We start from the raw sequence: 26,178 nt of genomic DNA, 5'->3' as shown, positions 1-26,178 counted from the left end.
TAAATTACAGCGTAGGAAAAAGTCCTCAGGGCTCCAGCTTATGAGGTTTAATTATTAGCTTCAGTACGATTCGACTGTCAGTAAATACATTGCAAATCCACAGCTATGGAAGTAGACTCTGCTCATACAGCTTTAATTGTTTTGAGCCAGGCACATTGCAGGCTTTAGCAAAATGAAATCTAAAACGTCGATCTAGAAACACCTGAGCTGAAATCAACATTAGTCAGATATTATATTAAGTTGACAATATTCTATCAGGTTCACAGAAACTTTGGCCTGTTTCCTGTAACACATAATCCATTCCCTGTCAAATGAAACCCAAATTGAGGGCACACCTGCTTTTTTATTTTGGGGAGCATTTTTCTTTAATATTGGCTATCTCGGTTGGATTACTCACTAGCACCTTTAAAGAAACAGAAGCACCAAAATAGCAAAATGATTGTCATTCAGTTTTTCTGGCATTTACATTCTTTGGCTAAATTAGTCCATTAAGGAACACCCTTATGTATCAGTCTGACCACCAGCAGTGAAAAGAAACAGTGGTTTTGCTGGCTGTTCTAGATCAGTTTCTAGACCAGTTGCAAACTGCTAGCAAAGAGGTGCCTTGGAGATGTTCAGAGCATGAGCAGATACCAGAAAAAGTGAATAGTTAGTTTTCTGTATCATTGCCGTAAGAAGCCAACGTGAATAAAGAATATGAAATAAAACTGCAATGAACATATGCTTTAAAGGCGCAGTATTATCGTAACACAGAAATACACCCCCTCTACTTTGTTTCGAAACAGACTCCAGCTTGGTGTGAAAGAGCGCGCTCGGTTTGCAAAAACCGGTAACTGTGGTGACACGCAAACATGAGAAAATAGCAAATACAATACCTGGCAGAGCGGGCGCCCAGGCTAAAGCCCATGTATCCTTCAGCAGGCAAAGAATCATCTCCCAACTCTTTCAGATCTTGGGGTCCGAGGTATTTGTCCGTATCACCTGTCATCGCATCCTCACCTGCCAGTACAAAAGCCAGGCTGAAATCTGAAGCTACGTGTATTGTAAAAGTTTACGCGCTTAGTAAGTCATAACGCCCTTCTCTGCTCGCCAACAAGGAATCAATCCCGTCACCCCCACTTTCCCTAAGGCTCTTTCCATGTAGTACGTCCATCATCCGCCCTCTGAATTGGCCTGAGAAAATTTTATCGGGGGCAAACATAAACAGCCAAACTCCACCTTGACGCAAATCCAATAAAGTTATATGAGAGATGACTTTTGCCCAATCGGTTAAGCAAGCTAAAGGGTTCCTCTGTATTTCGCGCCACTGCATTCACTTTTGCTTTCCTTACCAAAATGCCCGCCTGACAAACTAAAGTCAGGTTATTCGCTATGAAGAAACAAAACAAAACTAACGAACACACACATCCTTGGCTGTGAGCGACAGCCTCTTTGCCCACCAGGACCGAAAAGTGCAGCAAGCTTGACTGGACGCTGAGTAAAAACAGAGGCCCGCCTTCCTTCCACCCTAGGTACTTCTCAGTAACTTTTGCAAATTGGAATGCGAGAGGGGATTTTTTTTTTTTTTTTTTTTCTTTTCCTCACTAAAAAACCCAACCAAACAAAAAAGCTTCACGCTCCCAGGTCGATTTTCCGAGGGTAAGTCCTTCAGGAAAGCTCTCCACGGCACAGCCAGCTGGGGGTGGAGGGCCGGGCTCCGGCGCAGCCCCGCGGGAGCCGAACAAAGCCTTGCGCCCGGCCAGCGAGCGCTGCCCCCGGCGGCTCCGCCGGCCGAAGCCCTCCCCAGCCATCCGGTTACCCCGGGGGAAACCGGCAGGCGCAGGGCATGGGCGGACGTCGCCGGGGAAGTAGGTGGTTGGGGGGGGGGGGGGGGGGGGGGAGAAATAAAGGAAAGGAAGGAAAGTTAAACGTTTCGGAGAGGAGGGCAGGCGCCGCAAAGGGTTAACGGAGCAGCTCGCTCTGGCTGGGAGCATTTGCATACCATTACATCATGCAAACCTACATTCCTGCATTGACAGAGCAAGTCCAAAATATGCCTTTTGCGGTTGCGGGGTTTGTTTTTTCCCTGTTCCCTCAACAACAGAGAGCAGAGCGAGCTCCCTGTAAGCTCCTCACTCGCCGACATCGACGCTCTCCTCCTTTGTTGCGAAGGCATTTTAGGTGTGTAAAAGTTGCACAACAGAGAAGTTTAACAGGGTGTTCTCGAAGGTAAGTGGCTCCGCCAGCCAGCTACACGTTTCCCACTTTCATTCAAGGAGTTTAGACTAGTTTCCATTCACTTAACTCAGGAAACCGCAGGCGAGCTCTGGTTTTCAACTAACAATCAATTCTAAAAATACCCCTTCAGCTACTGCTTTGCAAGCGGCAAACAAACAGACCGACTTTCTCCTCCAGCCCAGCAACAACCAGTATTTTAAGCAACAGTTTAAAAGCTAAAATGTTAATAATATACCAGAAAGCATTCAAAGAAACCAGAAACAGAAACATTATATATTAAGTTAAACTTTAAAAAGTCTTACTGTTTTGGAAAGCCATTTTCACCAGTCTGGTCTATAAGAATTTTTTCCCTGGTGTTTCCAAGAATTCCTATTAGTCCTATTAGTCCTTAAGCAGTGATTTAGAGTTAATCTCCAAACCAGCACAAGCAAACTAATCCCTGTGGGTCATATTCGCTTTCCACACAACAACTGAGATCTTCTTAACATCTTGATCTCTTCGTATGTATTTTAGGACATGTGCATCTTTGTCCTCTCAACTCAGATCAAAGTTCTTTGCAAATATGAAACAAAATGAAGAATAATGACTACGGTTTAAAAAAAAAAAAATATATTAAAAAAATCCCCTTTTAATCACTCCGCAGACATCCCTTTAAAGCTTCTGCTGATTGGATTACAGCCTCCCTTGGCAAGCCTCTTGAATGGTGACATAAATGCAGGCACTCCAGTTATTTGTATGTAAATAGGGGTGCTGCGAGGGTGTAGTTTTTCTGTAACTTGATCCCGGGGCTGAGCAGGGAGCGCGGGGCTGCCGGGCTGCGGGGAAGGGCGCTGCGCTCCGCCCGCCCTCGCCGGGGCCGGGGCCGGGGTCGGGGCCGGGACCCTCCTCCCGCGCCCCCGCTCGTCCCCGCTCCCCGCCGCCATCCCCGGCCGCTCAGGCGGGCGGTGAGCCCCAGCCGCCCCGTGGGTTGGGTGCTGCCCCCGCTCCCTCTCCGCCCTCCAGCGTGGGGTGCTTGAGTCCAGAGAGAAAATTGAGGAGCCGGAGAAAAACGGACTGCAGCCTGGGAGGTGAGGAGGTGGCCCAGGGCGGGCGAGAGGTCCGGGCAACTTTAAGCAACTGCTGACTGGGCCCGTAAATTTGGAAACTTCTGCCCTTACAGCGCCTGAAGGCGAGCGCTGCGCCGCTGTAAAAGGAACAGACGAGGCGTTTTCTTGAGGAGCATCATTTGTCAAGGAAAGGCGAGGTGGAGAATGATAAAAAACTATTCCAGTTGAGCTGCAAAATACATTAGATGTTATCCTGCTCTGCAGCTAATCCAGCCAGAGCAGGATTACTCTGATGAAATGCGCTCATCAAAGGAAAAGCTGCATCTAGGAGTGGTAATTTCAAAGAATTCCAGACATTGTTTGTGATCGTGGGAGGCTGGAGCAAAATGGGTGGTGCACGTTTCAGCAATCCCGCTCTGTTTAATTAGGTGCCACAGCCTAATCTTCTGCGTTTCAGGTAACGAGCCCACTGTTTGCTCACAGCATTCTCTACTCCTGCGGAGAGAGGTCCCACGGAAAAGTGCAGACGAAATTACTCTCCAAACACAAACTACAGAGGAATGCCCCCGAAAGTGAGGCATGGATGAAAAACCACCACAGGAGGAGAATACTGCATTGCTTTGCTGCCATTGCCATCCTTCCCTTCTTATTGTGTTACAAGTTAAAGAAAGATGAATGTCGCTGTTAAGAGTGCGCAAACAGAGCTACCACAAGTATAGGAAACAGTTCAAAATCCAGGAAAGAATAGCAGCAGTAGGTCAAAGCAAAGGCCCATCAGTTCTAGTATACCCTGTCTCTGACAGCAGCCACACCTCACAGAAGAATATAGCAACATGAAACAGTGGAAGTCCTCTGGGACATTTTTCTAGCTGGCAGTGATTTAAGCACGTATTTTCTAAACCTGCAAGAGGTTTGCATAGTCATGAACAGAGGGTTTTTTCCCCTTTTAGATTCTTCCCGTTACACTTTGAACTCATATAAACTTTCTGCATCCCCACACACCGTGGATGTGTGTTAGGAGTCACACAATTCAACTACCTGCTGGAGGAAGAGCAGCCCTTTTAAGCTGAATCTGCCTCTTGCTGGTTTCACTGATGCCCGCTGTTCTTGGACTTCTGGAGAGGCAGCAAGCATTACTGCTCACTTTGCCACCCACTACTTTATATGTTCTAGCCTAGCCCTCGTTCAGCTTTTTTCTCTGGGTTCCTACTCTCTTTACTCTTTTCTTCCCGAGCAGCTTTTCCACACCTCTCATCACCCGTGTTTTCCCCTTTTTCTGGTCCCTCAGCATGTCTCCTGTAACTGGGAATTGCAAGAGTGCACGGTAGGTGCTCTTTTTAGAAGCCAGTGAGAAATACGGGCTCTCTAGCAGCAGGAGAGAAGGCATTGTGTGGCTTGGGAGAAGTCCCAAACAAAATTTAATCACAGCCTGGGATCCAAATGGGCATTTGTCATTGGCTTTGCTCAAGATCTCTGAAGCTTTTGCCACTCCCTCGTCACAGCCTGTCCTGAGCTGCCTGATGGCAGAAGAGGTACAGCCACAGGGAAGAACAGGGTGCTTCTAGTTGTAGCCAAAGTTTTGGTTTCACATAAGTATGGAGAAAATCCAATACCAAACCGCTGAAACTTTTATGAATCTGTAAAATTTTATGGAGACAAAGAAACTCAGAAAACTCCGAACATAAAAATATAATAAATCAACCCCTCCTAAAATGATCAATAACAGACTTTCATGCACGGGGATGCCCTGACCTGTCTTAAATGCACTTAAACTGCTGTATCTCAGCACCTACTCAGGGATAAGGCAGCGTGCAGTCACGAACATCTGTCTAATCTGCCAGGGATTGATTAGCATGATACTTACTCCTACTGAGAGAGGAATCTCCATTAAATAGGTTTAAAACAGTGTCCTTATTTACACCCAAAAGTTTGTTATCTACTGAAGACCAAATAAAAAAATTTAAAAGCTCAACAATAAGTGTTTCTTGACAAAGTTCTCAACACCTGAACCGTTGACTGGTTAGGATTTTTTTGCCCTTCATCGCTCACATAGTCTCACCACCCTTTGTATCAGCTTCCATTGCTTGCTATCCCTTTGCCTCAGGGACAGCAGCGGCAGCTTTTGGGGGGGGGGGGGGCTGTTGTGACAGAGCTCATTGCTGGGCTGTGGCAGTCTCAGCAGAGCTCCAGATTCCTCTACCACACTAAAGCTCTTGCACCGGGCTGGAGGGATGCTCCGAGGCTGAGCATGCGACTGCAGAGGAGGGGGTTCCCTCCAGGCCTCCCGCAGACAGCTCAGGTTGGGCTTTAGCACGGCTGATTCCTGGATCCTCACCAGCCCCATGGCCACAAGGTGCACTGCTGGGGCTCCCAGCTGCACAGGGCGAGGGGTGGGAGCTCACATCTGGAGACTGTAAGAGGAAAGGTCCCGTTCTTGCAGTCTCAGGTTTCACATTTATAAGATTTGCAATCTCTTTAAAAATAAAAGCAGAGCACGTGTTCAGCGTGCATCGGAATTGCTCTATATTCTTCTACAAAACTTCTGCTATGTACAAAGATGAGCCTTCAGTTTTTTTCCCCACAAAATCATGTTCACATCTTTCAAAAAACACCATTTCTTTTTTGCGGTGTAGCAGTTTCCCAGCACTTAACCTCATTTGGGCAGATTTGCCAGAGTAATCTAGGAAAAGGAATAAAAGATTTCTCCTCTCAACCAGTCTGACTCCAAACCAAACTGTCCTCGGCAGGGAAGAGAAATTACACAATTTCCATGTAAATACTTATTTAGCAAGCACAGCAAGACATAAACGCAAGGCAACAGTTTCCTGACATTTGTGTCTGAGCTCTGAGACTCTACTTTCCAAGCCTTCAATTTCTCTTATGAGAGAAACCTTGAGGATTGTGCCATATTGAGAAATCATTAAACAAGTTTCTCTCGCCGAAGAGTTTTGGCTGATAACATGAACGTTAGCCAAGTGAGGGAGAGCTTGGATTTGGGTGGTAAAGTTGTGCCCTTCTCTCACTTGGAAATCAGCTCCCTGGCTATGAGATTTGCCAGCATGCATTACCGTCTTGAACATATTTATTTCTACTGGCATAAGTGGATGCATTGTATATAAATATCCTATCAACATTGAGGATTTGTGGGGATGGGCATCGGTATGTCTTTATAGATGTACAAGCCAGGAAAGAGAGATAGGCCAGTGGCTACTAACTCAAAGCCTGTAATTCATTGCATGCCTTGCACATTGGAATGCTTCAGCATAGATTAATAAAAACCTTATTATTTGATTTGAGAGCTCTCTTCCAGTGTTAGGTTTGAAAATGACCCTGTTATATATAAACCAGTCTCTTAGCTCCCCTAGTAACAACATGGGTGCAGAATACAGTCTCTAGGCGAAGAACCGATTGCATTACCTGCACTCTGAATTTTTGGTTCGGTTTGGTTTTTTGTTAAACTGAGAGTTAGTGACTATAACAGCCTTCCACAGATTTGGCTAAAAAATGATCCCGTACATTGAAAGACACGTTTTACATCTTTGGGGCTAATATTCAGATTCCATATAGGAGTGTTTCTTATCTGTACCTCACCGCATGCTGTGCAGTGGGATATAGCAACAGTTACTGCTCTATTAACTAACACTGTTATGCATCATTGTTCCTGGCAGTTAAAACAATACAGTATTTTGAGCAGTACAATAGCCTAAGAGAGTTACTTGGAAAACACAGGTGTAAGGTGAGAACACTATGCATTTGGAACTGCAGCAATGGGAACACAATGACAAACTGAAACCACCAAAAGCTTCAATGCACGAATTAAACAAGAGCTGCACACAATGAACTTGGCTAAATATCTTTTGCACGTTACTGCTTAAATGCTATAAAAAATAAAGGTAAATATATCACTAGGGATGAAGAAAGAGAGATTAACTAAAGAAGCACAAGAAAATTGAACCCAGTCACTTGTTCACCTACTAGAGAACTGAAAACTGCAGCTCTAATGTAAGCGAATCGGCACTCACAAAAACGCCTTCGCGACACCGTCATTCTCTTCATCAACTCAAGACCTTCCTGTTTCTGATTGTCACCTGGGAACCTAATCCCACTGTGGCCTCTGGAAACCTGCAGTTCCTGCTGAAATTCGCACAGACTGCTGCACACCCAGACCAGGGGAAGTCTGACCTAACAGGGGATGTTGGTAGAGGGGAGGGAAGGAGTTGCCAAGGGAGTTTTAAATACTTGGGGATGACTGAAGCCATGTCAACCTGCCCAGCACCGAGGAGTGAGCTGGGATGGGCAGGTTGCTAGTGCCCATAGCTCAGGACACTTATTTAGAGGCACTGAAAACAGAGGCCTTTATTGCCACTCACAGATTTCACGTCACTCTGCAGGATGATACAGATGAGATCTCAGCTATAAGGTACTTCATTAATACTAGCAAACACCAATATGTTCAGTCCAGTGCAGCACCCTCTTTATTGAGGACAAAAAGTAATCTGATGTGTTTTTACTGAATGGTATGACTGAAATATTGTTTTTAAAAAAACCCCAAACCTGAAAACACTTCTTCCAGGCTAAGAGTCCACTATCAACGTAAACCAACCATTTCAGAGCTGAATTCACATCAGAATTTAAAACAATAACAACAAACAACTCATTCCTGCTACTGTTCACTCTCACTATTGGCTGTTTCTTCCAAAGTGTTTTGGTATTTGAACCTTTTGTCCAGTATTTAATTTTTCAGTTACAAGAGTAAAACACTTCTCCCTTTTACAAAGGTAGCAGCAAAAGGACTACTCCAGGAAAGTGGGGGGAATTTGATTAAAAAACTGGGAATAAGAAATTCAGAAGAAGTTAAAGGATTATCAGCATAGCTCAAAGAATTTTTGAAAGCGTTCTTAATTGTAAAGCAGAAATTATTGTTAGTAGGATAAGAAAATTATCTGAAAGGATTAATTTTCAGACAGATGAAACAAAAGGAAGAGGCTTAAGTTAAATATCACTGCAATACAAAAATGCACAAATACCTTCTTCAACATCTGACAAATATTCAGCATCACTGAGTATTTCAGGGGCATTGGCTTTACGAACTGCATGATTTAAATAAACAAAAAAAATTAAATAAAAGCATAGACTATCAATGTGTCAACAAAACAATGTAAAACAATAACAAATGTGCAAAGACCATATCCAACTAATACTGTTTGGTTGTTGTTTTTTTCAACAAACATTTCTTACAACAACAAAAGACTGAAAAATAAGCAAGAGGTTTTTTTTTTTTTTAATACCTTCATCATCAGACATATCAAGAACTTCATTCATGGTTTCGGGTACATTCATTTTGTGCTTTTCTGTAACAGTCTGTCAAAGAAAAAAAAAATCATTTCAGAATGCAGACATCATTTTTCTTAAAATTATAGTTACTTTAAAAATTAAATGCAAGGTTGGACATATTTTTATCTGCAGTTAGAAAAACAAGATTTATTTTTTTAGCTTCTTTCCTTCTTATAGATGCATTGAAAAAAAGACTACAGAAATAGGCAATATTACGTGTGTGTTTTAAACTATATTCACATTTTCGCAGCAGCAAAAGCATGAGCTGAAAGCCTAGAAGATGGTGATATCAAAAGAAGAAACAAATACACTGAAGAGAGTATCATGGTAAGGGGTTTAATGAGAACTCTTTAAATAGTCATCTAAATTTTGAGCAGGAATATGTCATCTCTATTTAAACTAAACTTTCTGAGGGAAGTTGTTTGCCCTTTGCCATTCAAAAAATGCTGCAATTTGAGAGCAGGCTTAGACTATCTGAATTTTTTCAGAGGTGCCTCAGCATGAACTGTGTGTTTTTCCCACAAATGAGAACAGTTGTGTCCTGGTTTCATCTGGGATAGAGTTAATTTTCTTTCTAATAGCTGGTATAGTGTTATGTTTTGGATTTAGTGTGAGAAGAATGTTGATAACACACTGATGTTTTCAGTTGTTGCTAACTAGCGTTTAGACTAAAGTCAAGGATTTTTCAGCTTCTCGTGCCCAGCCAGCAAGAAGGCTGGAGAGGCACAAGAAGCTGGGAGGGGACAGAGCCAGGGCAGCTGACCCAAACTGGCCAAAGGGGTATTCCATACCATGTACCATCACGCCCAGTATATAAGCTGGGGGGAGTTGGCCTGGGGGGGGATCGCTGCTTGGGAACTAACTGGGCATCGGTCAGCGGGTGGTGAGCAATTGCATTGTGCATCACTTGTTTTGTAAATTCCAGTCCTTTTATTATTATTGCCATTTTATTATTGTTATTATTATCATTATTAGTGTCTTCCTTTCTGTTCTATTAAACTGTTCTCACATCATCCCAAGAGTTTTACCTCCCGCCGCCCCGATTCTCTCCCCCATCCCACTGGACGGGGAGGGGGGGAGTGAGTGAGCGGCTGTGTGGTGCCTACTTGCTGGCTGGGGTTAAACCACGACAAATTGTAATCACATACAGGCTAAATGATACCCCTTAAGGAATTTGTGCATCAAAGACACTCAGAAGTGGTTGATTTTCATCCTGATGTTTATATTGATTCAGACCCAAAGACCAATACAAAAAAAAAATTAGAAGCAGAAAAAAAATACGTTATGAATGCCTGAAATCTGTTCCTAGAATACCTGTGTATCCCACGAATGACACACAGATGTACAATTTACTCTCCAGCTGAGGTACAGCACAACAAGCACTGGTAAAGTTTTAGGTCACACAGGAGACCCTGCAGAGTTACCATTCAAGGAGTGCAGTGGAATTAAAACAAACACAACCAAAAAAGAAACCCCACGCCAAAACCCACTCCCATCTTTATGGGTTTTTTATATTATATTATTTTTAACCACCATTACTTCTCAACCTTTATATACAAATAAGAAATTAACAAGTTCAGGAGGACAAAATAGCTTTCCTATTTTCATTTATTTAAAAATATTTCAGTTTTTCTCTAGCCTCATGAATACTCATTTGGCAGCTCATGTTTCTTGGTCTACTGCTATCACTTGATACAGGCAGAGTAGCTCCTGCATGCTTAAACATCACAAAACTTATAAAAAGCCTCACACTTATTTAATTTTGTGGGAATTACTTGCAAAGCTTTTTAACACATTGCTGTTAAACTAGCAAAATCACAGGACTTTTTTTTTCAGGCACTACTGGATTTTTTTATTGGTGTTTGAATATAAATTATAGTAAAATCAGCTATGTTCACCCCTGGTTTCATAAAATTTACTTTTGGGAGTTGTTTAGCCACAAACCTCAAAAAATGTCTCAGTGGTCTGACTAGGTTTTTAAGACTCTCAGTTGTAAAACAGATTTCATGTCTAGATTTCCAAAGTTTGAAAATTACACACTTGTGACTGAGAAGCAGCATATTCTGATTTTAATGGAAATTATTTCTGGGCTTCTCTTGAGAGTAGGTATTTGGGGTAGTATAGACTTTTCAGCATCTAACATTCATTCTAGCACAATTCACAGCCTGACCCACCATCTCTCTACTCTTCATCTACAGAACATAAATGATCAGTTGTCTCATGCAGCACAAACTCCCCCAGCTTCTTGGTTGTACAAGCTAAGAATGGCCTTGTGATATTGGGAGTTCTTAGCATAAAAATGGGGGTTTACTTTTCCTGCAGCTACCTAGTTGTATACTAAGCAATCATTCAAGTTTATGCTACCCCATATAATCTTCTCTATCAAATTTTTCAGGTTGTGGAAAACTGTTTTGGAATCTTTCTAGAGAGAAATATGTTCCTGAAAAAAAACCTAGAGAGAAGCTGTAAGAAAAAATTGTGATTATCTTCTGGCATATTCCTTTATATTTTATTGTTCTGAAATTTGTCTTTTGTGTGGTGGATTTTCTGTAAGCTACTGAATTATTGACCACTGCCAGGAAAGCCACAGGAAGAAAAGACACCTGCAGTAGCAGAGCTAAAATCTGCCTGTCATCCCAAATGCGCATCGTATTGCAACCACCTGCTTGCACTGATAGACCACACATGTGGGTGATGACAAAACATGGAACACGCAGTAACTGTTTTCCATCTCTGATATGCCTAAAAATACATATGTGCACATAATTCTCTTTTTCTTTTTAATCAGAAAAAAAATGCAGAAAGAAAAAAGCAAATTTGGAGTCAATGCTCTGAATTTATATTCTTAAGACCCAATTTTGGCTTTACCACCATGGTGGTACATGGAGGCTCCTCACCTTAGAAAACTGTTTTTGTTGTTGAGCAATTTGGCAAAACGTTAGCAAACAAAAGTTCTTTCTGAGAAGTATTTTGGATTTTGTGAATCACCTTTTTTCTGATAGCAGGTAATATTTGACCACTGCTAGTCCCTTTAATCTCTCCCAGCTAATGCTGCAATAAGCCTTCCTGAGAGGCAAGACAGATGAGCTGGAGCTCATGTATGTGTCAGTGAAGGGATATTTAGGGTTGCAGGAGCTCACTGTGCCTACTTGCAGATGACAGCCTTCCACCATCTTTCGGAAGATGCCAGAAACTACACAATGAGCTGCTTTTAAGTAAATTTCAACCACTTTTTAGAGTGGAATAGGTTCTCTTAGGCCAAACACAAGCCATTATACATCAGTCCCTTGGCAAACACTCTCATAAGGCAGAAGCAGCTTTTATTTACACAAGTCTGTAGTAATGTCTTTACAACTACAAACCAGCCTGTATTCATGTGGTTTGTGCCCTAAACAACAAGATGTGCAGAAAAACATGGCAGCTATGACCAGTCATTTACATTGTCCATTTTCTGCTCGGTCGGTACTCTTTCTGCATGCATCCTAATAGAGTCTACTACCTTAAAAATATATTGCTCATATCTGACTGAATATCCACTTTACACTGCTAAAAGGAAATAGGTGGAAATTAAATTGGAATCTCAGTAGACATGTAACTGAACAAAGCTGAATACACTGGCTTAGGAAAAATTCTTCCATTCACTACTGAACTAAGCTGTACTTACAATTGTAGTCATGGTCTCTTCTGTCACCACCTTCAATGTGTCAACGACTGAAATGTAGCCAAGTCGCTTAGCAATGGCGAGGGCAGTGTTTCCATTCTAGCAATTGAAATATTTATAACAGAAGTTGACTGTTAGCAAGGAAAAGTGTAGAAACTGCTAATTAACTGTAGAAGAATGCATAACAAAAGCCAAATAAATGTTTGCATGTTGGTGATTGAAATAAATATATTTTGGGTAGTAGGACATAGAACTGTAAGTTTTTAACTCTTTACAGAAATAGGATGAAAATGAAAAGATTTTCAGATGTTTGCTGTTCTAGTTTTGGAAGAGATGATGGCATAGAGGATGTGGGGGTAATGGGAATAGGCTTCCTCTGCTCTTTTCCTCTCCCACCGCACGCGGGTTTTTTTCACATTTCCCTTGCTCAAATGCTTTACAAGGGGTGGGACAACTGAGCCCGAGGGGAAAGCGGTGGCCTCTTAGTGGCCCCTCTGCACTTACCACAGTGAGCTCGTTGGGTGCCGCGCCATGCTGGAGCAGGACGTTGATGATGTGGGTGTGCCCCTGCTGTGCAGCCTGGTGCAGCGGCGTGTACCCGTTCTGTAGGCACAGGGAAAGGGAACAGCTGCAGCAGGGACGGCGCACAAGCCGCCTCCGCAAAATGAGCGAGGCAGAGGTGGAAAACTCACCTTCGTTTTGGCATTAACTTTTGCAGAATGTTGCAGAAGGAAGTTAACAATTTTTATGTTTCCATAGTGGCAGCCAACATGCAAAGGAGTGTATCCCATCTAGAATGAACATAAGCGATTAGTAAATGTGAATATCCCACACAGCCCCTGACAAAAAAAACCCCAGACATGAAACAGCAAAAATCCTGTTAAGCTTTATTTCTTTGACCTACGTGAAAAATCCTCCAACCTTGGAAGAAACCCATACTGCTCATGAATGTCGATTCAAGTCCCGTTCTCTGTGACCCTCTCTGAATGCCTTGTATTTCTGTAATCTTCAACAAATGCAATGTTGATTAAAGATTTGCCTTCCTCTCCAATCATCAGACTCTCAGGTCTCCGGGGCAGAGCCCACCTTTTAAAATAAATGTGTGTATAATGCCTTGCACAGTGAGGTTCACATGCTTGGTGCTACTACAGTGTGATAGTAAATAAACGAATAAGTAAATAAGTAAGTAATAACAACTTTATAAAAGCCAGGCTTGCTGAGGGCTGCCTAAGCTACAGTGCAATTTGCAGCCCATCCATTCCGACTGAAACACCCGGAAGGTAAATCTAAAACAATGCAACTGATTTGCCAGCTCTGCCAGAACAATATAGTCCTACAGAAACTGGAACACCAGCTGGTGAGTTAAGGCTCTAAGACAGAAAGGTCTAATTTTTCATGTGTCTGGCCTTGTGTTATGCAAACTGGAAGAAACTGCTTTTTCTTGGCAACTGCCAAGATGAGAATGTTGAATGCATCTCTTTTGTTCCTATTACTTATTTTTCATTTCCAGTGGACAGGCTAAAAATGTCACCTAACGCTCTAAACACAACTAAACGGCTTTTTATAGTAACGTATACACATTTTGGAAACTTTTCTAAAACCAGTTAGTACAAGACGAATATCACTTAAAAACCTGACAAGATTTTTAAAAACTACTACTGGCTTTTAAGAACTACTCCTGGTAGCAAAGCAGGAGTCACTAGGTTGCTTCTGGACTTGCTCACATTAAAACCCACATATTTAAAATAAGTCAAACAGCATGTTGAAACCTGTTAATTGTAGTAAACACTTTAATCAACAGTTAACGTTTAACATACAATGAAACAAAAGAAAGAGGACCAAAGCTTGCTCTTGCTGCTCTTTTTCTAATCTCTTAGGCCATGAGAACACTGTTAGCAGTTTTGAAAAAGTTTTACTTGAGATGCTTAACGTATTAGAAATGACTAGATTATCTTTCTTGACGTAATTACCTTTTCCTGCCTTATCTTCCCTGCAAGACAACACTATCTCTTCCTTAACAAACACAATCAATCTAGAACTGTGCAAAGTACAGTTCAGGAGATGGCTACCTCTAAACAGGACACTTGCTATTTTTCTCCATGCCCTGGCGAGAGGCCACTGTTCCCCAAACCTCCCCCTCACTCACACTAACAGCTTGATAGGTTTCCAGCAGATGCTTTGCTTGGCTCACAGAGATGGATTAATGGGCTTCCCCCTCTCTTGAGGTGAGTCATTGGGATTCCTTTCCCCTTTAAAGGTCAGGTTTCATGGGCCCACTTGATGGGCTCTGAGATGCCAGAAGGGTCATCTTAGTCAGTGTTCACATGGGGCTTCACCATTTTGCAAGCAGGATGAAACTACACTGCCAGTATATGTCCTTTTGCTACTCTATGGGACTTCCAGTGTGGTATTGGCCCCATGCTCCGTTACCAGTTTTTATGGAAAAATCAATCGCTAGGCTGTAAAAATCATATCTGATATGAGGATCACAAATACACTAAACACATGGTAAAATACACTGCAAATATGGACTGCTGTTAATCTACAGGAATTCTGCTTTCAGAAAAAGGGTAAGAGGTGAGGCTGAGATCGTTAATTTCAGTGGCAGAAAGGTCAGTTATAATATATAGGGAAACACGGCCATGATGCGTGTCTTGGCTGCTGGTAGAGCCCCAAGCAGCCACACGGCCAGAAGGAAAATTCACTACTTGGGATTGAACAATCTGGAACCAGATCCAAAAGCCAACCTTGTGGGGAGAAACACTGAACAATGGGCTGGTCTTACATCGACCAGGCTCCTGCTGGTCTCATCAGTGTTTAAAGGTAAAAAAGTACCTTTGCTTTCCTGCTTTGAGAAGAAAAGCCTGGTGCCCAAGCAGTAGAGGCACACAGGGAGTTAAAAGCTGCAGCCTGTCATCCTTCATTTGTACATCCATGTCAGTGAGGTGTGGCCAGGTTAGACAACTTAGTCAAAAGCACTGAAGAGGCAAGTCCAAGGTCAGCCTAGTGTTCAGCAGCTAGCACTACACCACTACACCATGAGGTCAAAGTTGCTCAGAGGAAAGGAAGAGAAAACCTCAAATGTGAACTATTTCCACTAGAGGGAAGTTTCAAGCATCCATGGGTTTAGACACACCGTGTTCTTCATGTCACTTTGCCTCTGATACTGCTTCACACAAAGTTACCTAATTTCAGTTCTATTATCACACGCTAGGAGATGGTAGCTGGCCAGTTACTTTAAATTAGGGTGTGTATTTTTTCCTCAGTTAATTTGCCTTTAGATGCCCTTTGCCATCTAAAGAAACTGCTAGCTTTGACAACCAGGACGAGTTAATCATTGCAAGAAACTGCGCCGAATCCAAATTCCATTGGCATCAGCAGAACGAAACTTTCCGTTGACTTACATATGAACATTGGATCAGATGCCAAATGACTGCAAGGAACTTTTCCCACAGAGTAGTTGCACACGGTGGTAAGAGCCTGAGCACCAGCTAAAATGTAATCATCATGAACTGAACGCTGGGACCTCATCTTACAGTTACTGTTAGCTTATGGTTGGCCTAATAGCTTCCTAGCAGTGTCTGGGGTCTGAATCTGACAAGGCTCCCTAAGCTGGCCAGTCTTGAGTCGTCAAGCAGAATGCTGAGCGTACGCCATGTACTTCAAACGCAGCTTCTGCTCCTACATGTCCAAAGATAAACTCAGATTAAAACGTGGCCAAACTATCAAAATATCAGTTTTTTTAAAAATGCTGTGAAACCTCCTCATACAAGAACTTATTTCCCTTCTCCCCCTTCAAAATACAGGCCGCTTAACATGACCTGGAAGGTCAACAGAAATCAGACATCATAAAACCAACTGGGGAGATGAAATCCAAAGTCAAGGGCCACCTGCTGGGTACCCCCTGCTAATAACCCTAAAACATTAAAATCGGGAGAGTATCAGAGAGCCAAGACCAGCTGATCTCAACTTTCCCTTTGAAGTGATCTGTAAAGGCTCCTCTCTCCAGCCTGTAACAATTAATATTGAAGAAGGAGCCATCAAACCCCCAATATTTACTGCAGTGCAACATCAATTTCCTTCTACAAATGGTATATACAAAGATTTACATGTGGTACCTTCATAAATGGCTAGAGGAGTGATTATTGATGCTCTTTGTCACTCCTAACCAGCCTGCTGTTTAATTCTGAGACGAAGTGAAAACTTTTCCTCTTTCCCCTCCAAATGCATGGTAGAAATCATAATGTTTCCATGGCGACATGGTCACTATTCTCCCTGTTACAGCTCTTGGTGTTCCAGAGCTGAAGCAGCCGCCCTCTGAAGCTCTCGGTGCTGCTGGCCTGGTCAGGTAAGGCAGCTGGAGGGACGTGCACTGAAAAAGGCAGCTTCTCTGCTACAGGCATCATGCATGTCCTGAGTAGCGATGTGGGCACCTGCTAGCCTGGTCGCAAAATACCAGTTCCCTGTCTGAACTCCCTGGAGGGGCCCGGGAGCTTTCTTTTAAGTGCGCCATACCCTATGGTCATCTCGCATCATGTCGTGTTTGATGAGGCAGTGCCTAATGCAGCACACAGTCACTGACAGCGGAGTGACAGAGATCTGACACGGCAGGTCACATCTCACTGGGCATGTTAGAACTCATCAGCCACCAGAGGACACCTTTCGTGTTTCTAGTCAGCAACATTTGTAGTGAAGGCATTGGTCAAAATAAAACTAATTAGCAAAATGCCCTTTTAATGCCTGAGACCTGGACAGGATATCCTTTACTTCTCAGCTACAGTATAGATTCCTGCATTTGACTGTTTCTAGCTCAGGAAGGTATAACATTTATATTTATATGCTAACATCCTCATGGAAAACAGATATTCTGTTAATTTTTCTGGCAGATTCTGCTATTACACAACCAAATTAACTATAAAAGTAGTAATTCTCATGGCTACTTCATCTTGCTACTTTCATTCTCTGTAGAAATGTGACCAGGAGGCTAAAATATTTTGCTTGAAAAGCTATTAATAATTAAAAAAAAAAAAAAGCCAACCCAAAAAAACCCCAACCAAAACACAACAAACGAACAAACCCAGCCCCACAATTACACACATTTCTGCACAGCAGTTCATGTTCAGAGTTATATTTACTGGCAAAGCACCAAGAGACTTAGTAGGCATCCTAATATTAAAAAAGTTACTTCCAAGAAAATCAGGGCTTTTGTTTAAAACAGCTCTTACACACATCACCTTCTGGCAATCAGCTACCATGCTGCTTCTAGCTGTTTTAAAGAATGAGCAGCAATATGGGAGTTAGCAGCTGGGAAGGACTTATCAAAAGCCACAAGAATAAGCACCAAAAAAAAAAAAAAAAAAAAAAAAAAAAAAAAAAAAATCAGAAATACTGAGCTCTTCAATTCTAATGGAACACACAACACAAAGCATCCCTTATTCTCTTGACCTTCAATTTTTTTGAGGGAAATTATCACAAGCCTTGTATATCATGTCAGTGAATTACTTTAATATCCTCCACTGGCAATAACCATAAATCTTAACAGCTTGAATTACTGCATCTTTCTAGTCATGCTGACTCTCAAGCTGCTCTGTTTTTGTTTTTCTGCTGTAAATGTCAGACAATGAAGCTACAGTATTATTGTTGATAAGACTAGAAAATGGTCTACATCCAAATATCACAAAGGTATGCAGCCTTGATCCAATGAAACAGGCAAACCTATGTGTACATACACACTTCAGTGCTTTGCTGAATCAGGGCCTAACACGTTGCAGTTACCTTGCAAAGGTTCATTATTGCACATTATTAGGCTGGAAATTTCCACACAAATGTCTTGATAACAACTAAGCATATACCGAGAGCCAAGGAGAAAGACATAATGTACCGTGAAGATATACTGACGATATCTGTATTTGAGTGTTCATTCCCTATGAAAGTGATTGTTCTCGATAGCACTTCCCACCCTCCCTGCCTCCTTCCTATCTCTTTCTGCATCTGAAAATTAGATATTGTCCTAGTTTCATCTGGGATAGAGTTAACTGTCTTTCTAGTAGCTGGTACAGTGCTATGTTTTGAGTTCAGTCTGTGCAGAATGTTGATAACACTGATGTTTTCAGTTGTTGCTAAGTAGTGTTTAGACTAAAGTCAAGGATTTTTCAGCTTCTCATGCCCAGCCAGCAAGAAGGCTGGAGGGGCACAAGAAGCTGGGAGGGGACACAGCCAGGGCAGCTGACCCAAACTGGCCAACGGTGTATTCCATACATACATACGTCACATCTGTTATAGGAACTGGGAAGTGAGGGCACGGAATCACCGCTCGGGGACTGGCTAGGTGTCGGTCGGCGGGTGGTGAGCAATTGCACCGCGCATCATTTGTACATTCCAATCCTTTCATTATTGATGTTGTCATTTTATTAGTGTTATCTTTATCATTATTAGTTTCTTCTTTTCTGTTCTATTAAACTGTTTTTATCTCAACCCACGAGTTTTACTTCTTTTCCCAATTTTCTCCCCCATCCCACTGGGTGGAGGGGAGTGAGTGAGCGGCTGCGTGGTGTTTAGTTGCTGGCTGGGGTTAAACCACAACAGATATTCAAATGGAAAAATTGGATTGCTGTTACGAACCATTGTAGCACTCAGGCTGGTATGGGGCTCCTGTCAGAACGAGGCAGGCAGACCTGAACAAATCTGAAATAAAAGGCCCAGCTCAACCAGAAAAAGAACACCATGACCTCTCAGGTCACCATTATCTCCTACTAATACTACAGTTTTAGGAAGAAAAGACAGTTTAATACTGGCTTTATTTTCCAGACAGTCATCAGCCAGGGACTGTGAGACCATCAGATCCCCCAGCAGAGGCCCAACACCAAGTGCAGTGTAGTAACTGTTTGACTAAAATGACCTGCACTGAGATCAAAGCTCCAAATCCTGGTCTTCATCCTTGACTGAACCAGCACTCTTCTCTCATCACTCTTCCTTTGCCAGTCCATCACAGTGATGCTGTATCCTACAATAACACTATCCAATGGAATAAACCGTTGAAAAATGACATGTGGAGGCCTGCTGAGCCATTAAACAATATTTACTCGTGCCAACTCCCAACACAAAAGCCCTGCAACAAAAGCAACATCACATGTACCAGTATAGCTTTTACATACTCAACATGACCACCAGAGAAAGAGTATCTGCTCACAGCCATGGCTTCAGATTGATTTTTAACTCCCAACATTATGTGTAAGATGAGCACTCCTTGTGCATGGTACTGCATAACACAGAGTTTCAGCATCGAAAACTCTTTAACAAACCTAAATTCAGACACACAAAAGTAGTGTCAGAATGGACAGAAAGCGCCACCTTTGCAGCAGAACACTGACTTGCCTTCTGTGAACACTAAATTCAGTTTTGAAGCAGCTCTGAAGCTTCACCTGAAGTGCATTTTAGTGTTGCTACTTTTACACCATTCTATTATTTGCTCGTTGCATACTAAGATAAGGTGTTTTCTGTGGCTTATCAATTGGAGCTCAGTCTAACATGGCTAGGCTTAAACCCACATAACAAAATCGCATCTTCAAGTGACAGGAACAGCCTTGTGGCCTCTCAAGCACTAGCTCTGGCATGCTAAACCAGTACTGTTTACTCTTCAGCATTGACTGAGGCAGACTCCTGCAGCTCTGGGATTAAAGGCTATTCAGTTAATTGGTGCAGCAGAACCAGAAGGATCCTGTAATACCATCAATAAATGGACTTCAAAACCAGCAGCTCTTCTTCCTTTCGTGCCTTTTACTACAACAAAGTTCAGGAAAAAAATTTCTTGGGATGGAAACCACCTCAAGAGAGAACCACAGTTGCAATGGTTCAGGTCTGAGAGCAATTTTGAAAATGCTTACAAGTTTTAGAGCCAGAACTGATCTTAATCATACAGACTAATCTCCTGCACAAGAGATTTTCTGTGGTGTTGGATTTTTTTTCTTTTCCGCTATAGCTTCAAGATAGAAAATGTCTTTCTGCCCAATCTTCTCCTCCGATCACCTGAAAAACCCCAATCATGTGTGTGGCCCTCAGAACCTGAGCAGGAGGAAGAACTCCCACGTGTCAGAATTGCAAACTCGAGATGTTTTCACAGGGAGTGTAATTTATATATAAATGATGATTAAAGAACATGTACCACAGGTGGAAGATGATAGTTCATTGGTCCCTACTCAAGAAGTTGAATGACCTGCTAAGATATTAAGAGTTCTCCCTCTATTGACAGATACTGTGCTGGAGTGACATAACTGATGCTTACTTAACCTGCGAAAATAAGAAATATGATAAGGAGAGAATCAAACAAAGAAAAAACAACAACAACAAAAAAGACTACCGAATAGTCATCTAGACCACAGTAATTGAGGTAACAAAAGCATATGGATGTGAAATGGAGAGAAGAAAACAAAGAGTTAGTGGTGACACTGCTGGTAGCAGAGATCTCCAATATAATGCCACTCTAAGCTGCATGGCTTCACTGACTTCTAAGGCACGGATAGCCACATGTCTGCCACTGTATGTCTGAAGAAATGAATCTAAACTGGATGTGCTGGACTGTATCGTGCAAACATGCAAGCATAGCAACAGTGCTTCTGAAGCCAACTCCTCTGTTGCTGTACCTTGCTCCCCAGTGCCCTGGTTTTAGAGGCAGCATGCACAGACCTTTTATTCCCATAGAACAGTTAATCCATCTAAACAAGAGAGCTTGTAACTACAGAGCTGCTATTTTACAAGCCAATCATCTAACTTCACCTGCAAAGAACATGAGGCCAAGGTATGGTGGTTCTTACAGCATAACAACTTTTCCTTCATTGTAGAAGTTCAGAGCTTGTCAGCTCTTTCCTTAGCAACTCAAGATGATCATCAGTTTATCTAGAAACTATTCCATGCTAAAATACATGGTACTGCATTGGCACTTCTCTTATATCACAGGCGGTAGTGAGTAGGTATCTGGCAGACGACCTCCATGTGGCTGACTGCGTGGATGGAGCCTGGAGGGCTCACTGCTGCACAAACCCAACAGATGGGACTCTGCAGAAGCCAGTGAATAAGCATCAAGCTCACTCTACTCTAACACAATCCTGCAAGGCATGTGGGCACTTTCTTCCTAGGGAGCAGACAGTCCCCTACAGCAGACAGCGCAAATTAGCATGGTAAGCAGGAGGACAAGCCATTGCGGGTGTTCTTCACCACAGAGGCTTACAGGATTAATAATGCATGTTTTCCCGGACAGGTGATTTGTCACACTACAAAGTAGTTCTGCTTAAATACACTGGGACTTTGCCTGACTTATGAAGCACTGCCCCACTTCCTGACAACTACGGTGCAGTCTCATGGAAGCAAATGTGTACTGGGAAGCTGTTCTAGTTTGCACTGCTTATATATGTCACTGAGGAATGAGGGGGAACAAAGGATTTACTGTTGGCTTCTTTAAAATTGTATGACTATTACCGATGACAGGATTCACACTACAGACAGCCAAATACGACTGTATTTTTATTCAGTCTAGTTCATATTCTCATGAACTAGTGCATGGTTTTACCTACTGACTAGTTCAATTTTCAGAGATGCAGTTAAGAAATTCAGCTCCACCCAGAGGAGATCTCTGAATGATAAATCGAAGGCCCTTTTCTGTGTGTCTCTAGAGAGTCACATATCTGCTCCACCACATTGCCACCCTACTAGGCTTAAAGTTCAGTACAGAGCTTGTGCAACTGTGCCAGGCTGGCCCCAAGACCCAAAAAACATGCCCTGCCTCTCAGCTGTGACAGTATCTCAGATGTTTCCACCATGCTAATGTGACTAAAAGGCCGCTAGTCCAGAACTGGATCCTACTTGGACACAGGAGAGCAGCCAAATGGAACACGTGACTGCCTGCACCTGTCAACGCAAATGTCTCCTTAGACTACTTACTATTTGTGGGACAGGGAAGAGTGGGAGAAAGGCAAACACTCACAGACAAGTTGTACAGGCTAGAAGGCGATTCAGCTCTGACCAAGTTAAAAGAATAGGTTCTGCAACGTCTTGCTACAGAAACCAAAACCAGGTAGGAACTACCTCCAGACAGGCAACCACAAACATCTGAGAAAATAGTGCAAAGAATGAACCAGGGCCGATCTCATCTGCTGCTGGATGATTTAGCAGGTGATAAGAACCCAGACGGATTCATCTGTAAAATATAGGCTGAGGATATGTTACAAAAGTATAAAGCTGGAGAAGCTCCTGGGATTTCAGCAGAACTATTGCAGTTTGATGTCAGAATAATGTCATTGAAATCAGCAGCTGGTACAGCTGGAATTACACAGTAGAAAAATCACATACGACTTTTCCCTCTACCATGGATTATAATCATTTGAGCTGCAGCCAGAGGTGATGATGGATTCAGCCCTTTCTGAGATGTCAGTGTGATGACAGAATGATAATATTGCTGGACAGTCTGACACACCTGGACATTTCTGCGTGTGTGAGCACAGCACCTAATTTGTGGCACACACCTAGCAGAGAATTGTGAAAGCTGCTACTCTGCACAAAGGGTGCAGGTCAGATTGTGAGACTTGGTTCGTTTAGCTGATTTGATCAGCTACAGTCCAAGTATTTGATCACAACTGATTTCCTACCCAGCCAAAGGAATGACTCAGAGATCTAGACAATGCATGAAGAACTGTAAGTGTAATCAACACTGAGATCATAATCGTTAAATTCTGAGCACCATATACACCATTAGTGAGCATGAAACTATTTGTACACAGGCTCTCAGAATTTACTCACAACATTGCTCTTAAAACCAATACTGTCAAGTGGGACGCATCATCGCTTGGGGTCTCAAAAGCCATCCCCAAGCATGTTGGAAAGCCAGGTCTCTTATTAGGAGTCCAAATATTTACTTTAGGCAAAACTATTTTTAGGCAAGTAAATTTGAAATGGACCGCCATCACATATATGCATTTCATATTAGATAACAGTGATAAAGAATTTCAAATTTGTCCTCAAGTGTTAAATGTTTCCTCTCTAACATTATTTCTGAAGGTAGAGTAGAGCAATATTTACTGACAACCTAAAAGGTTAATGTTTACCATCAGGAGAACAATGGTCTAGTCTGAACTGGGGACAACAGAAAAGGTCAGTTCCCTAGAATGAACCCATATGGTGAAATAGCTCGCCTCACTATGCTTTGCAAAACAAAGTGGCTCAGAAAGAGGCATCCAGTCATGAAGGCGGAGTCAAGCTGTAGGAGTAGGGGGTAATCTTTACAAATGAACAATGGCTTTATTTGCAGAATCATGTCTATAGATGGCTGTTTAGTATTAGCTCAGGGAAAGGAGACTACTTCATTTCATAAAGTAAGTCTCATAAGTCATGGGAAAAAGTCTTAACTGCTTAATAGCCAGGAATGCCTACATTGCATTTACATTGTTTCTCTTGCTGTAAATACAGATGTTTTAAGTAACAGTTCTCCTGCGTTTTGTTTCTACTGTCAGCTGAATGAAAAGTATGTGCAACATGTAAAAAATACCAAAAGCAGATGAGAGTATGCATATGGTAAAAGACTATATGACTCTGTAGAGAGAGCTCAAGCTTTTCTGAAAGTTTCCTTACATAAAAACCAGATCAATCACACTTATCTTCAGTGAAACACAATAGTAGGATACTATCTAAATCTATAATGATCTAAATATTTGGCAAGAAATAAGCTTACTGCTCAAAGACTGAGCATGACACTAAACATGCAAGTTTACACATCCTCAGTTTTTAGAATATATTCTATAATAATTTATTACAAGGAATATTTCTCTGCTATTATTTCAGTTTCACCCTGAAATTGATTACTAGTCCAATCTACAGGCTCATGCCTCCTTGGAAGGAAATAATACATGTTGACAGTGGTGTTCGTACCTTCGTCTGTGCATCAACAGCAGCTCCTTGGTTAACAAGAACCTCTGCTACATTGACCCTATCCTCCTGAGCAGCCAGGTGGAGTGGCGTCAGTCCACTCTGTAAATTAGAAGCAACAAGTAACAATCTTCAGAGGCAGCATGTGAATACTAAAATGCAAATTCAGGTATCAGTAAGACTCAAAACATCCTACCGACTTTAAAAAAAAATATAAATTCCACTTTCATTGTGTAATGTGCTTCCCAATCACATTTGTTGATTTGCAAGAAAGCACAATTTGAAAGCCAGGAAGATAATGTTTTTTATACAAGGAACATTTTTTCATGCAATGTTAAACGTGGGATAGCAAATTATAGCACTTTAAGAAAAAGTCACATAGTATTTTTTTACCTCCTGACTAATTCAATTCCTTAAAATGAGTAAGATTTTAAAAGAAATACTGAATTATTATTTATACTTCTACAAGTTTTCTAGAAGTAACATTCACTCAGATTTATCCTTACCTTTTACTCCTCTACTTGATCACTTTCAAACACAAACAGAAAAGATAAAACTACATTTCTCTGAGATCAGGTCCATTTCTCTCTGCCCAGGGAGTATACAGACTTGCTCGATGACATGTACCGACACTCTTACTTTTTTGATAGCTCATTATTTTTCTTATCTGAAACTTGAGATCTAAAATCCTTAAAACCTCAGAAAGCTATGCAACTTTCTCTCACATAAAATACTTCAGGTAAAAGGGGTAGAAGAGGGAATCTGCTGAGGGGATGTTGTTAGGAATGGGAAAGAATATAATTTACTTGCAAATTAGAGTTCTTTTCCTCTCCTGTTCCTACTGCCTTTAGTACCAGTGTCAGAAGAATGGGAGGCAGCAGGTGGCACATCAGACAGAAAAACTTGCTCAGTGTCCTACCCTTGAACCCAAACCCATGTCCACAGTGCACTTGCTAGCAAAGGCAGTTATTCTGAGTGTCCCAGTGTACTGTACTCTAACATGCAATCCTGATGACAATGCAGCTTAGGTGAGTCATGTTACACAAGTACATAACAGTAACCAATTTGTCCTGGTTTCACCTGGGATAGAGTTAATTTTCTTTCTAATAGCTGGTATAGTGTTATGTTTTGGATTTAGTGTGAGAAGAATGTTAATAACACACTGATGTTTTCAGTTGTTGCTAACTAGTGTTTAGACTAAAGTCAAGGATTTTTCAGCTTCTCGTGCCCAGCCAGCAAGAAGGCTGGAGGGGCACAAGAAGCTGGGAGGGGACAGAGCCAGGGCAGCTGGCTCAAACTGGCCAAAGGGGTATTCCATACCATGTACCATCACGCCCAGTATATAAGCTGGGGGGGAGTTGGCCTGGGGGAACTGTCGCTGCTTGGGAACTAACTGGGCATCGGTCAGCGGGTGGTGAGCAATTGCATTGTGCATCACTTGTTTTATGTATTCCAGTCCTTTTATTATTACTGTCATTTTATTATTGTTATTATCATTATTAGTGTCTTCCTTTCTGTTCTATTAAACTGTTCTTATCTCAACCCGTGAGTTTTTTTGTTTTCCCCGTTTTTCTCCCCCATCCCACTGGGTGGGGGGGAGTTAGTGAGCAGCTGCATGGTGCTTAGTTGCTGGCTGGGGTTAAACCATGACACAACTGTAAATTACCTAATGGAGCCTGGATATTATGGGCCAAACCTTCTGAAAAGATTTAATAAGTGCTCAGTGCCCACACTGGGACTCTGAGTATTCAGCTCCCAACCATTCTGTGGATCCTGAAGAAAACAAATGTTCTTTTTATTCACATTGCAAAACGCAAAAGTTAGTGTGCTTTAAATATCTGGCTTCAAATGTATGTGCTGAACTCAGAGGAAACATGCATCCCTAACCGAGTACAGGGGGAACTATTTTCAAAAGATGGTGTTATCAGTATAACAAGAAACTAGAGATTACAACTGAACAGTAACAGATTGAAGGATGTTGCAGGTAATTAACCTCTGGTGGCACTGAAT

At 42.1% G+C, this 26,178-nt stretch overlaps 1 protein-coding gene across 25 annotated transcripts in view; it reads right to left on the bottom strand.

Moving 5' to 3' along the window:
* ANK3 (ankyrin 3) overlaps positions 1-26,178 on the bottom strand; it is a 385,183-nt gene that overhangs the window by 74,110 nt on the left and 284,895 nt on the right. For 20 of the 25 annotated variants that reach the window (XM_049809737.1, XM_049809736.1, XM_049809743.1 and 17 more), the window contains 7 exons: positions 24,172-24,270; positions 12,951-13,049; positions 12,763-12,861; positions 12,262-12,357; positions 8,552-8,624; positions 8,291-8,353; positions 876-999 (listed from right to left, as the gene is read on the bottom strand). In XM_049809737.1, coding sequence (XP_049665694.1) covers positions 876-999; positions 8,291-8,353; positions 8,552-8,624; positions 12,262-12,357; positions 12,763-12,861; positions 12,951-13,049; positions 24,172-24,270 — 653 coding nt within the window. Of the gene's footprint in view, positions 1-875; positions 1,000-2,519; positions 2,644-8,290; positions 8,354-8,551; positions 8,625-12,261; positions 12,358-12,762; positions 12,862-12,950; positions 13,050-24,171; positions 24,271-26,178 lie in introns of those variants that run through there. The other 5 variants (XM_049809739.1, XM_049809741.1, XM_049809757.1 and 2 more) reach the window with 2 other exon arrangements.

This window comes from Accipiter gentilis, chromosome 9, assembly GCF_929443795.1.
Source record: "Accipiter gentilis chromosome 9, bAccGen1.1, whole genome shotgun sequence".
Classification (NCBI taxonomy): Eukaryota; Metazoa; Chordata; class Aves; order Accipitriformes; family Accipitridae; genus Astur; species Astur gentilis.
Note: the sequence above shows the minus strand (reverse complement) of the source record. Positions and strands in the feature narration are given on the sequence as shown.